A 13,541-nucleotide genomic window follows, 5' to 3' on the forward strand; every position below is an offset into this window, starting at 1 on the left:
ACCTGCCACCTGAGTCCCATCACCAAGGGGGACGTGGCATGGGTATGTGGCAGGACGTCCACGCTGCTCTGCGGTGACCAGTGGAAGGACATAGAGATAAGACAGCTGCTTTGCTAGAGGAAGGAGCACGGTCACGCGTAGGACACCCCCGGATCGGGGCAAGTGTCTGTCTGGGATTGGACCCCACGGGCATCCCATGCCCGCGTTCCCTGGAAGGAATTCCCCACACCTGGCGACACACACAGAGCTCTGGGCCGATTTTGGTTGTGTCACACACCAAGAGTGCTACCAGGCTAGTGCTGCCCTTCCGCATTTAGAATCAGCATGCTTCTGCTCAGAGCCAGCCACCCGGGAGGAGACAGTTTCTTGATAAACTGGGTCATAAACCTCCCCTGTGCGAGGTCCAGTTCTGCAGTTTACAAAACCTAAAGGTCTTCCAGAAACGCCTCAACATCGGCATTTTCATCTGAGAACGGAGGGGCGTGAAGGGGGCACCCGTGTCCCAGACCTTGATGCTCTATTTTCTGCCCCAATATAACGTGAAAGCTAAGGTCACGTCCTTACCCCACCCCTCCTTTTCCTGCCAATTGAGACACAGACCTTTTAACGTCAAAATGCGTGTTATCTTTTTACGTTAAAATTCACTTAGTGCATATGAGAACCCCAACGAGTCCTGTTCCTACCACCTAAGCAGTAAGTTTACTGCAAGTCTAAGCACAGAGGGTGTATTTGGCATCGGGAAATGAGAGGTGCCGGGGGAAGATGAGAGATACAGTCACCTTCAAAAAAGAAAAACAGCGTGTGTGTGTCCTGAAGTCCACAAGACTTGAAAAAAATACTCTGGCCATCTCGGTATCTTTTTAGATGAACTATATTGTGAATCACCCAAAAACTCCTCTGCTTATATACATAAAGAGCACTAACACTGGGCTTTGCGTTCAGCCAAGAAAAATTTTCGAACCACAGATCCAGATGGGCTGACAAAGGAGTTAAGCCACCTCCTGAAATAGGGGAAAAAGGTCTTACAAATCTCAAGAACTCCAAGATGTTTTTATTGATTGCAATTTCCAATAGAATGAATATGTTTTATCTAAATATTTTTTATCACACAACTGAAACATTGAATTATCTTTTTCAGAAATAGAGTTAAATACATCAATCTAGTTACAAATTCTAATATAAAGAGTACAAAATATAATGTTATAAATTGTATTTTAAAAAAGAAGTACAAACTCTATGGTCTTTTGCATTTTACTGCCTCAAAGCATAATTAGCAAAGTTGAAGAATGAACATTTTCCCTCGGTCACGCCACACAGACACGCTATGGGGCACCTAACCATCACTTGAAGTCCTGGCCTGTGATTTTTTTTCTCTTTCTTTTTGCTCAGTGTACAGAACATCCTGCGATTAGAAGCCACCTAAGTTAAAAGCAGTGAAACGGCATACGCTAATTCAGACATGGAGACATTCTGAAAGTGGAAGAGTAAAGTTATACACACACAGTCGTTTCTCTGTGCATTGTTCAAACCTCCCAGGGGATGATCTGCCTGTTTTCAAGGCGCAATGTTGGTAAAGAGCACCTGGCCTTGAAAACCCAGGAGGTGCACTGTGTTTCAGCCACAGACTGAGAACTGCAGTCCCTTTCTATGACCCTGTGGGCCACATGACACTCGTAACTCCTGGTGGAGAGAAGGTGCAGCGACCTGAGCCAGGGGCCTGGGAGAGCAGAGAGGCGTGGCGGGAGGCTACACCCCAGAGGCGTGCTGAATGATGACCGTGTGTGGCGCACGCCTCCGTGTACTGTGTGCATAACACAGTACCCCCTGCGGCAGAGTGGCCGCATCTAAACATGGCTCTGGACATGCTGGGCAAAACTATGCCTCCTAATCGCACCCAAGTGGCATGTGTCATTCCCAGGGCCATCTCCTGGAGCACCTTCAAGAAACTAGTGCCTTTCTTGGTTTAAAAAATAAATACGTACATATTGGGAGGCATTTCTTAAAGCGTGGAATACTTTCCAAAACCAAAAAAGGCGACATCCACTTGGCTCGAAAATCTGTATTGTGTCATAACCAAAGTGAAATGTATCCATCAGAGATGGCCCCAAGGCCTTCCAGGAACCAGGCAAGAAAAGTGACAGGACCGCTGACAATTGCCCCAAGAAGATGCTGCGCAGCTGATTTTGCAGAGAATTTCAATGTTCATTCTTCAAATTAAGGAATATGAGTGAATAACCTGAAAGATTTCTATAAGCTCATTATTTGTGTTATTCGAGTTGGACAATGAGGAAGAGGCGTGAGCGGGGTAGGAGCGGGAGTGAGACCAACAGCAGGAGAGTGCAGGCGGGGGCGGGGCGGGGAGACACACGGAGAAGCTGCGGTGTAGACAACCAAACCCTTTATTGTCTAAGTTACATTGACGCCAACACTGTAAAATCCTGTTAAGAAACAAGGAAACAGCAGATTGGTAGAGGTAGTAGAAAGGCTGTAACAGTCAGAAGGTGACTTACAGGAGAGACCATGCGGAAATTATCAATCGAAAAAAAGCGAATCAAAACACATTGGCTAAATAAATAAGAAAAACACAAATCATATTAAATACTATGGTCGAACTGACATAAACGCGTGAACAAACCAGTACAATACTGATGATCAGTGGAAGAAAGGAACCACAGTCAGGCCCCCAAAAGGCTTGTCTTGGTGGGTGGCGTTCTTGGAGGGCCCCCACCCCCATGGGCTGAATTAAGGGAAACCCTGATTTCTGTGCTCCAGGAAGAAACAACTATTCCAACTGGCTCGGGCCGCATGTCTGGCCAACGGGACCCTGGGATGCGCCGCTGTGCACCAGGCTCCCCGCGAAGGGGTCTCCCGAGATGACACCTGCGGCACGGAAGGCGCCTCTGAAGCGGTAAGAATGTACACGATTCCTCCGTGTCACTCTGGGTACAGAATTCCTTTTAATAACTAAAACACAGAGAGACAGACAGACTGAATCACTAGCCCCTGTGTGTTCCTGAACTGTCACCCTTCACTGTCAGCCAAGGTAATCAAAGCCAGAAGATGCTGAAGCGATCACTGTGGGGAGACTATGGAAATGATCAAACACAAGCCAACAGAAAGGCGTTCTGATTTCCAGCGTGAACAGAGGAATGTATCTCTGCAACTTTGCTCCGCGTGACTTCACAGGACAGTCAGTTACAGTCGCTGAATCACATCTGCACGGACATTCCGAAGGACACCAACACGACAGATCATTCCGGTACATATGTGGTGTAAGAATATCAGGAAAAAACAAGTAAAAAAGTTATATATATACACACACACATATATGCATGTACGTGTTGTGTATATACACGTATACATATTTATAGATATAAGCTAGTCAGTTACGATGCATTGTTTGCAATTGTTGCAAAGTAACCCGAACTGTCAAGTAATTTAAATTCAGTAACAAGTAGAATCCAGAACCCAACATTAACTAAGAACAACAACAATAACAATAATAATAATAATAATAATATAATTCAACAAATCATTAGAACAGGAAAACCACACTTTAGGGGGTGGGTGGGTGGGTGTATGTGTGTGTGTGTTTAAACAAGTCTTTGTATCAGAAGCCCATTTTCTACAAAAACCACACTAATCCATTACTGTACTAAGTAAACTGTCGCTCTCACCAGTATTAAAGGTTAGGATAATTTCTGTACATGTAAAATTATTGCTTTTTGAAAAATATATTTAGCATGCTCATTTTAATCCATTTCCTGCCTTTACAAAATTTCACAATTAAAAAACACCTAGTAAAGCTTTTGCAAAAAATTTCACAGGACATTTTCATTCAAGGCAGCAGTAACGTCTGATGATGCGTAAAAACCATCATGTGCAAAACTCTGAAACTCTCAGAAATATCGCCGCCACACACAGTGCCGCGGCGACAGGAAGAGGAACCATCTCTACCTGTGGGACACAACGTTCACTGCGTGCACTGCAAGGCTGAAGGTCCTGTGTCACGGGCCTTAACCCCACCACGAAAACCTGCATCTGCGTGACTGAGGAAGAGGTATATAAAGCCGCCCCCACCCACGGGCCTGCGGGCCTCCCCGCTCTGGGAACGAAGGGACTCGTCTGCTGGAGGCTCCCAGGCCCAAGAAGAAAAGACGCCTACTTGCTGGGACAGGTGGACGGGCGGCAGGGTGGGAGGCGGGAGAGCAGGAGGTCCCAGAGCACAGGACCCCTGTGACCTGGGTCCCCCGTCTGCTCAGGGACTCTCCTGCCGTGACTCAAAGGGTCCGGGGTGGGGGGGGGGGGTTCAGTGGCTAGAGAATGTGTTAAGACGGGCAGTCTTCCGTTGTAAGCAGTTTGCAGAATGTAGCCCTGTTACCAAAAGGTCCTGAGAATAAACAAAGAAGCCTGCTTTTCTTAGTGTTCAACTAGCTCTCTTTTCCGAAGCACAATAAAAGCCTTCCCGTGGATGTGTTTCCTCTGCCGGATTCACTGAGCGCAGATGGAGGGAGGGACACACCTGGGAAACGCACAGGGCCCCCGAGGGGATGCGATGGGACCCGAGGGGATGAGAAGGAGGACGTCGCCACCCGCCCTCCCCCACAGCATCTGGACGCCCATCCTTCCTCTTTTATTTACTATTTTAAATACCCACTAAGACAAGGAGAGGCCAGGGCGCCAATACTCCGTCAACCTGGACCCTCCGCGGTCCGCCCTGACGTCGCCCCCACGGTCCTCCGAGCATCCGCAGCTTCTGTTACAGTGCTTGGCTGCTTCACTCTGTCCAACACACGCGAGCATCTTTTTTCCAGTGTCTCAAACCTGTCCTGAACGATACAGATGCTCCGTGCTCCCACCGCGCCTGCCAACACCACTGTGTACTGTACGAAAACGGACTATGGTCGGTGAGCACATACACGCATAGAGAATATCTACATGTAATTCTAAGTCAAGCCTCTTCACTGATGTTTTAAAACGCGTGACAAGGAGAAGCCCCCCTTCCGCTTCTGCTCCGGCCCAACGGCGCCAGGATCTGAGGTGTCCGGTCAGGAGTTCTTCCGCGGGGCGGTCGGGGTCACTGTCGGGACATCCACGAGGGGACTGCTGACACTGTCCCGGGGCACCAGGTGCAGCGGAAGCGTGTCTCTAGGTCCCCTTTCTGAGAGGCACGGTTTGGGCAGTATCTGCGTTAGAATGGTCTCTCGCCTGGGGAAAAAAGAGACAAGAGAAAAGCTCATTTCTGCCTTTTGGTTTCTAAGTGCATTTTTCCTGTTAATCTTCTTAGCAACGCCCAAAGCACAGACAACGACCTTCACAGAGCCACTGAGTCAGGTGGGCAGAGACCCCTGCTTCGGCTGTCACTCCCTGCACACGCGCCGGAGAGGCTTGCCGTGTGCCTCCCTGCCTTCCAAGGCAGCTTGAGAAAACCGCTCCCAATGGTCTACAGAGGGTCACTCGACATCTCTGCTGCACACACAAGAACAGCAGATTGTGTCTGAACCAGCTCTGGAAGGAAGGTGAAAAAGATGGCAGCTTGGGACGCAGGAGGATTCAAAACAACCGCACTCCGTGAGCAGTACAAGGCGGGTGGACACGTGAACGACGGTTCCAGGACAGGGCTGAACTTGGGGGCCATGGGATCCAAGAGGACAGCACTCCCATAGGTCTGTCAGGACCTGAGAGAGCGTCCACCCGTTTCCAAACATAATCACCATGCTGGAAAAATAGAAGGGGTTTTCTAAAGTCAAGGCAACTGCAAGATGGAAATGAGAATGGATGAGAGCTGCGGCTTCCAGAGAAGGCTCTCACACAGCGACTGAAGCGTCACTGTTTGAACAACGGAGTTTACAGTCTGAGGACAACACGACAGGGCAGGATTAATCTTACTTAACTGCATTAACCTTCAGCTAAAGTCTCCATGAAGTAAAACCAACAGCTTGAAATTAACATGCAGCACTCATGAAATTCTCGCTGGTTTCCAGCTACGCCTGTAGGAACCCTAGATGTACGTGTGTGTGCGGCGGGGGGGTCTGGTTGACACAGTGAATTAAGTGCTTCTCTTCAGTTAATCATGTCAGAAAACCCCTATGTAGAACCAGCTCTGCACTCACGACACCTACCAGTCGACATCTAGTGGAAGTCAGAACGATACCCAGCAAAATTTTACGGGGGGCTGAGGGTGGGCACAACGGCACCGACAGTAGCTTATTTGAAATGTAGGAAACAGTGACGGAATGGGAGAGGTGATAAAACCTCCCTAAGTGGATGGTGAATTTCCGGCAGTAAACTGGGAAGGATGTTGTGCATTTCTGCACCGCGACACCCCACCGCAGGACATCCATCAGCGCCGGGCTCATTCGGAACTGGTTCCAGACACAGTCGCGGAAGGAAAGCAGCCTTTGTGTTCACGGACAGAGAAACAGGAGTTATCGTGAGCTGTTCTGCGCGTGGCCTTGAACACTTCTAGGAAGTAACAGTACATAGCAGACAGACTTGCCAGGGATTCCATAGATGGGCAAGGAATGTGTGTGAACATGTGTGCTGTGCGTGTTTATATTCTGTACACACAATCTAGGCATCCCCTGGCTTTCCCTTCCTTTGGACCAGAATACGCAGACTTGTACTGGAAGAAGGAAAAAGGATGGTTAGAGAAGAAACATGGCCCTCTCTCCATAAAGGACTGAAGTTTCACACTGCGGGCTGAGAAAGTTCTAAAACTACTGATTTTAGAGGGACTGTAAAATCTGGCTAACCCAAAGAATCAGGTTGTCCCGTTCAGCCCACAAACCTAGAGGCACGGGTGCCAACCTTCTCTTTATGAATGAGGGGATGTGCTCAAATGGAGCTCACTTTTAAGACAGCAGTTTCCACTTACTGATTCACTAGGCCCAATACCTTATTTCTCAATGCAGCAGTCCTAGAGGGTTTTTAAGAAATGACTGAAATTCATCTGAGAAATGAGGTGTGGGGAAATGCAGCCACAGGATAAAGGAGTCACAGAAATACTTAAGTGGACACACGATGTCTGAGCACAAACAAGCTGTCTGTTTCCTCCCACAAAAAAAGGAGTGGTCAGAAAACGAGAATTACGCCCTTAGAAAATGTGGCTTTCCTTTACTGCAGCTGTGCGGACGGCAGACTCCTCCGTAAGACTGAAATAAACATTATCTTCTTTAAGGTGTTTCAGTGTTCCAGGGATGAGTACTGACTTCTGAACTTGATGAGGCCGACTCTGTCTTCCCCTTTTGTCTTGTAAGGTAAAGGAATGCATGTGTGCTCCTGTGCGGGGGTCAGTGACATTCACACACAAAAGCCTATCTCCCCCGGGAGACACCCGAGTCTCTCGGCCCCCAGAGGGAGGTCGGCCTGTGGAGCGAGGCCTGCATTAGACACGCGTGGTGAGGCTAAATGCTTGAGGATGTACATGGAGCGTCTTACAAGGATCTTTCCCCACAAGCCATCGGTAAGCCGGGGCCCACATGATCACAGGTCACTCTGGATAAATCACTAGTTATAGTCACGACTTTTCACGTTATGTTATACTTAGTGGAAAAACTGACACTGTTTCAAAACGTTTAGTTTACATGAGTAAGAAAATTGCTGAGACAAAACAGCTGAATTTTGAAACATGAGCTGTGATACTGAGAGTCTAAAAGTGATACTGAAAATAGATCACACATATATTCAAATATACCAGCCTTCGTGAACTCTCCATCGTTTGTGTTATAATCTCCAGAGCAAAAAATGAGACAAATTAGGTCGCCATTTATTTTCTCATTTCCCTTTATTTTGATTAATGGAATTATTTCTCCAGCTTAACTATTTTAAAATAACATTTAGAATAATACGCAATAAACTATTAATCATAGTCTATAAATTTCAGCAAGGAATCCAAACAAAACAGCAGATTTCAGATTTCAGCAAAAGACGATCTAGCCTCTTAAATCCCAAAACCAGGGGAATGGAAGGAGAGAGGGTTAATTTTTCTTCGTTTTAGACATGATTTAATTTCTAACATTTAACAAAATAATGGAAAAATGCAATTTCTCCATAACATTAAAGAAACTGCCTACTTTCTCCCCTGACATCCACAGCACGATGGTACCAATATCCTGGCATATTACTTTCAAAAAAGTATTCCTTCTAAGAATGAATTTTGATGATTCCTAGAAATCAAACGTTCAGCTGTGTCAAATCTATGGCAGAGCATCTTGAAAACAACGGTGTACATGAACCCCTCCCCTTATTCAGAGTCCTGCTGGGAACAGTAGCTTCTCTTATGGTCAGAATTATCTTCCCAATACAACAAAGCACAAGCAGCAGGTGCCTTTACCCCTGAGGCCCAGAGACGCACCCCCACAGCCGGGACGCGCCACCCACGAAGAGGGCTCCTCACCGCCAGCGCTCAAACCCTTTCACCATAAATGCAAAGGAATAGGAGCCCTACAGAACAGACGCTGCGCCCAGGGACCCACTACCCGACACCCTACTCTTACCTAACCTAGACCTGTACCTTCCGAGGAGTCAGTAATCCCTTCCACCCCACCCACCAGAGGAACGTGCTGATGAAGACACTGTCCTGGGATCTCCACGTTCAAGCACACGCTTGTAACACCGCTGGGGCTTAGCAGGTGTGCCTGCAGAAAACACACCGCGACCAAAATCACATGGAAGGGAAATGGTGGGGGAGGCGGGTCAGGGAGGGATGGCTTGGGAGACTGGGGTAAGCAGATGGAAGCTGTGACATATAGGACGGATAAAGGAGGTCCTGCACAGGGAACGACAGTCAATATCCTGTAATACACATTATAGAAGAGAAAAAATAAACTGCACCTATGACCCTGAAAAAACAAAAAAGGAAACTCTTTTATTCCTCCTCAAGTAACTAACTGAAGTAAACCCATTCCGGCGTATGTATAATGTGACATCAGGATTATCCCACGTAGAAACCTCAAACATTAATACGCAAAGTAAGCGCAGCTGCGGTACGGCTGTGGGTACAGACACGGCACCGGCCCACCAGCGTGAGGTCGTCTGAACACGGGGCGGCAAACAAGGGACCCACACGGATGCTGACGACACCCTTCTCAGACGGAGGGTTCCCCATCCTCCCTTCAAGGCACCACGAGCAACGAGACTGTAAAACGAGACAAAACCAGAGCGCTTACACGCACACGACCGGGTCCCGACAAAGCAGGAAGATGCCGAGGAGAGGACGTGGCCGTGACATCTGCTCGCCGAGCACAAGCATCCACGACGGGCACGTCCGCACAGGCACCGATACTGTGTCGACACGTGTACACGCGTGTGCACCACCCACATACACTGCACCCGAGTCTCCCCAGCTGTTCAAGACACGCGTTCGCCCTCAGGATAACTGACGACAGCTACCGTGCGGGACGGGTGGTCTCCGCCAGGCTCGGTCCACTGTCCTCGTCAATCTCCTCCGCGAGCGCAGCTGTAAGTGCTGCTGTTGTCATTTTACAAGTGAGGACACTCAGGTGACGTGCACCTGCTTGAGGCGAGGTCTAGGTTAGAGCCTCCAGATCAATAACCCAGCATCTTAACAATGCATGTCACTGAGTCTCTCGGAGTAGAGCTGGCTGATGCCGGCTCACCTTCAGTGTTGAGAGCTGTTTAAACACCCACGCGTCCTCCAGCAGCACCCTTCTCCTACACGTCAAGCCCACACACTCGCCTGCCAAGAGGTTTCCGTGGCAGCTTCCCACGAGCCATCTACTTGACACGGGGTGGTGTAAAGCCGTCAACGCTGCTCTCCCGCTTGGTCCCAGCTTCCCCTTGCCCCCGCCCACGACCTAGAGGGGTGGGACAGGGAGGGTGGGAGGGAGGCTCAGGAGGGAGGGGGTATGAGGATACATGTATAAATACAGCTGATTCACTTTGTTGTACAGCAGCAACTGGCACAACCGTGTAAAGCAACTGTAATCCAATAAAGATCTGGGGGGAAAAAAAGCATCACGAACTTGACTTGAAGGTCGGCTGGAACTGGTTTTGTGCGGCTCCTCCTGCCATGTTCTAGGCTCCAGGAATGGCTCTTCCTGAGATCTGGAGCCTGAAGCCAGAGCCCGGGTCCACTCCATCCCTTCCCCTCCTGCCCGTCCCGCATCCAACCCCCAAGCTCTGCCTCCCCCCAGCATCCCCACACCCATCTGCTCCTCCGAGCCCCACCCCAGCTGAGGCCACCTCTGGGTCTCGCTGGGACCACCCAAACACCTGCAGAGTGGGGCTCAGCAGACTCCAGAACCTCCGCAATCCATCCCCGACCCAGACCAGCCAGACACTCCTGGGGACACAGCAATGGTGATGTCACGGGTCCCCACTGCCCTCGGGATGGAATTCCCACATCTCAGGGCTGGTACCCAACGGCTGGGTGTCTCCCTCGGCTCACGTCCTGACCTCCTGCCCAACCGCCTGGCTCTCCCTCCCGCCTGGCTCTCCCCTCATATGATTCCTCCAATGAGACATCTCTTCCCCCTCGGGGGTGGGGGGGTCTCTGCAGAGGGAATCCACCTGCTGCCCCTCCCCCAGCACAGTCTTCTCGAGGCCCCAAGCCTGAGTTTGAGGACCCTCACCCTGTCACCACGCTGCACCTCTCTGCCCTGTTTTCTTGTCTAAACCACCCACTGGACCTCAAGAACCACAAAAGCAGGAAAAATATTTACCTTTTCTCCCAATATCCTGATTATCTCCACCAATATGACAGAGCCGGGCACAGAGGAGGTACGCAATAAATACTGCTAATGAGTGAATAAATGAGTATTGTAAAACTGAATTCCCAAACACTGTTTCGGCTAGATAATTTAACATCTATTATGTACATCCATAAAAGTCCATCAACGTTAAGTGCTACATCAAATACTTTCTGCATGAATACACAGTGTTGCATGATTTTAAAAAATCCCTTGATCCACAGCTTCTAAAGCCCACAGGGAAAGAATGAGATTTAAATATTAATGAGTTAAGGTTTGTAAAGCACGCAAAACACGAAAAAGAACATGGCCGGTACGCATAATGAGTCGCGTTCTAGACGTAAATAACTGCAGAATCGCCCTATGAATCTATGTCATATTCTAAACCTAAGACAGCAGTTGTGGTGTGTGCAAACAATGAGAACTCCAGGATAAGAAAGAACAGTAGATATAAACCAATACCTACTGCTGCCATGTTTCTCAATTATCCTGGCAGACACACCTGGATGAGAATTCTACATTCCAAAGTACGTTAAAGAAAACAGAATTTGCTTCAAGAACCAGAATTTTCAGGGATTATTCAACAAAAGCTACTTTTAATGTAACAAAGGACAAAAAGTACTTCCAGGGACTTCCCTGGTGGTGCAGTGGTTAAGCATCCGCCTGCCAGTGCAGGGAACTCGAGTTCGATCCCTGGTCTGGGAAGATCCCACATGCCACAGAGCAGCTAAGCCCATGTACCACAATTATTGAGCCCACATGCCACAACTACTGAAGCCCATGCGCCTAGAGCCTGTGCTCCACAACAAGAGAAGCCATCGCACTGAGAAGCCCGTGCACCACAATGAAGAGTAGCCCCCGCTCGCCGCAACTAAAGAAAGCCCGTGTGCATCAACAAAGACCCAAGGCAGCCCAAACTAAAAATAAAATAAATAAAAATACTGGGGAAAAAAAGTACTTCCGGAGGCCATAATCTCGAACATGGTAGCACGAGAGGCACATAAGTCCAGCTCAGTTTTGATGCCACAGGCCTGACACACATGGTCAGGACACTGAAAAGCAGGACAGCTGACCCATGGAGGCCGTGCACCAGAGCCAACAGTTGCTACGACCACAGTGTTGAGCCACTGTTCACATGAAACTAAGAGGTTGGCTGGTAATAAGCACGGAATTGCAGAACTTGGGTTTATAGAGACATAGACAAAAGTATGAACACACCTCTTCTCTTTCATCACCAAGGATGAGTAACGACTGCTGTGAATCCCCAGCACAACCACAAGTGACAAAGCGCTAATTTAAAATACAGCCTTAGTGATTTGCTTTGTGGATCTATTAATATTTCTCCCTAGGACAGAAGCCTTTGAAAAGAGACTTCGGTAGAATTCATATGCGGCAGATAAACTGACACATGTTCCTGAAGAATCTCACCACATTATTCAGAGGCCTGCCTGGTGCTTCCGGCCCGTCAAACACTCTTCTGGAAAAGCCACGTCTTAGGCGGACGGAACGGTCGCCTGTGTCTGCAGGATCAACTCGCCGCGTACTATCAGTATGTAATTCTCCAATTACGGCACGACCTCGCTGCTGCTACAACCGGCAAACAGGGCACAGTGACTCCTGTCGAAAGGGGGTTTTATTTCTGTTACAAAGGAGAGCGCCGCCTAATTCGAGCTGAGGTCACATGTGTCCGGAAACCTTTTAATTCCACGTTCAGCGAGATGTTATTTTCTCATCAACTGTCACAGCATCGTGAAATAACAGCTTTTCATTCTAAAACTGTGGGTTTTATTAAGAGAGAAGTCACTTCCAAAAAAACTGCAACAAAGGGCAGGGCATTCTGTCCGTGATATATGAAGAGAAAGCTTTTAACAACAAACAGGGATTCTGAAAATTCGATAAAGAACAAAACCAAAGCCTCTCATCAGGTACCGTCCACCCTGAGGCCAGCTCAACCACTAACCAGCAGCAAGCTCCGGGCAGAGTTCTCTTCCAGAGGAACAGACCGGCCTTTCTGGAGGCGCCTCTCACACCTGTGGCACCGCCCGCATCCTCCCCGGCCAGGAACCCACACGCATCCAGCAGCGCGTGCTAACTGCCTGCGACCGCGTGGACCAGGAGCCTGGATGTTTACTCTGGCGGCAAGGAAACCCCGCTTCATTTACAAAGGGGAGAGGGCTGCAGTTACAGAATCCTCTAGGGCAACTGATTAGAAAACAAGAAGGTTACACAGAAAACGCTTGTGGGAGAACAAGGATGGGTGTCACATCCTATAAAGGGGCAGAAAGGAAGAGGGGCTCTGACCCGAGAACTCTTTGCCCAGGATGACGGGACAGACCACCTAGCACAGCGTGTGCCTCCCTACTTCAGAGCTACATGCTGAATCCATGGTCCCTCGTGCCCAGGAGCTGGCCACATTTTGTGGACTGAATGGTTTACACACTAAGGCTACACATCTATGGTAACCTGCGTTTTGTGTACACGCACATGGGTATTTTTATGCACTATGGCCGAGTCGGAGGTGTGTTACACACAGAATCAAATCAGAAAAAGGAGGAGGCCATGAGACACCAAACTCAGCAGAACGCTTCTCGTGGAGTGATTCAAAAATACAGTTCTGAAATAGTGCCACGTGCAGCGACACAGATGGACCTAGAGGTTGTCGTACAGAGTGAAGTAAGTCGGACAGAGAAAGACAAATATTGTATAATAGCGCTTATGTGTGGAATCCAGAAAAATGATACAGGTGAACTTATCTGCAAAGCAGAAACAGAGACACAGACGTAGAGAACAAACCTATGGACACCAAGGGGAAAAGGCGGGGGGGATGGA

The 13,541-nt window shown here is 48.7% G+C and overlaps 1 protein-coding gene across 2 annotated transcripts in view; it reads right to left on the reverse strand.

Moving 5' to 3' along the window:
* Positions 1-1,007: 1,007 nt before the first annotated feature.
* The window catches only part of ZNF516 (zinc finger protein 516), a 112,252-nt gene continuing 99,718 nt past the window's right edge, over positions 1,008-13,541 (reverse strand). For both annotated transcript variants that reach the window (XM_057699170.1, XM_057699171.1), the window contains exon 6: positions 1,008-5,208. In XM_057699170.1, the coding sequence (XP_057555153.1) occupies positions 5,149-5,208 (60 nt within the window). In that variant the 3' untranslated portion in view covers positions 1,008-5,148. The remainder of the gene's footprint in view (positions 5,209-13,541) is intronic.

This window comes from Hippopotamus amphibius, chromosome 11 (assembly GCF_030028045.1).
Source record: "Hippopotamus amphibius kiboko isolate mHipAmp2 chromosome 11, mHipAmp2.hap2, whole genome shotgun sequence".
Classification (NCBI taxonomy): Eukaryota; Metazoa; Chordata; class Mammalia; order Artiodactyla; family Hippopotamidae; genus Hippopotamus; species Hippopotamus amphibius.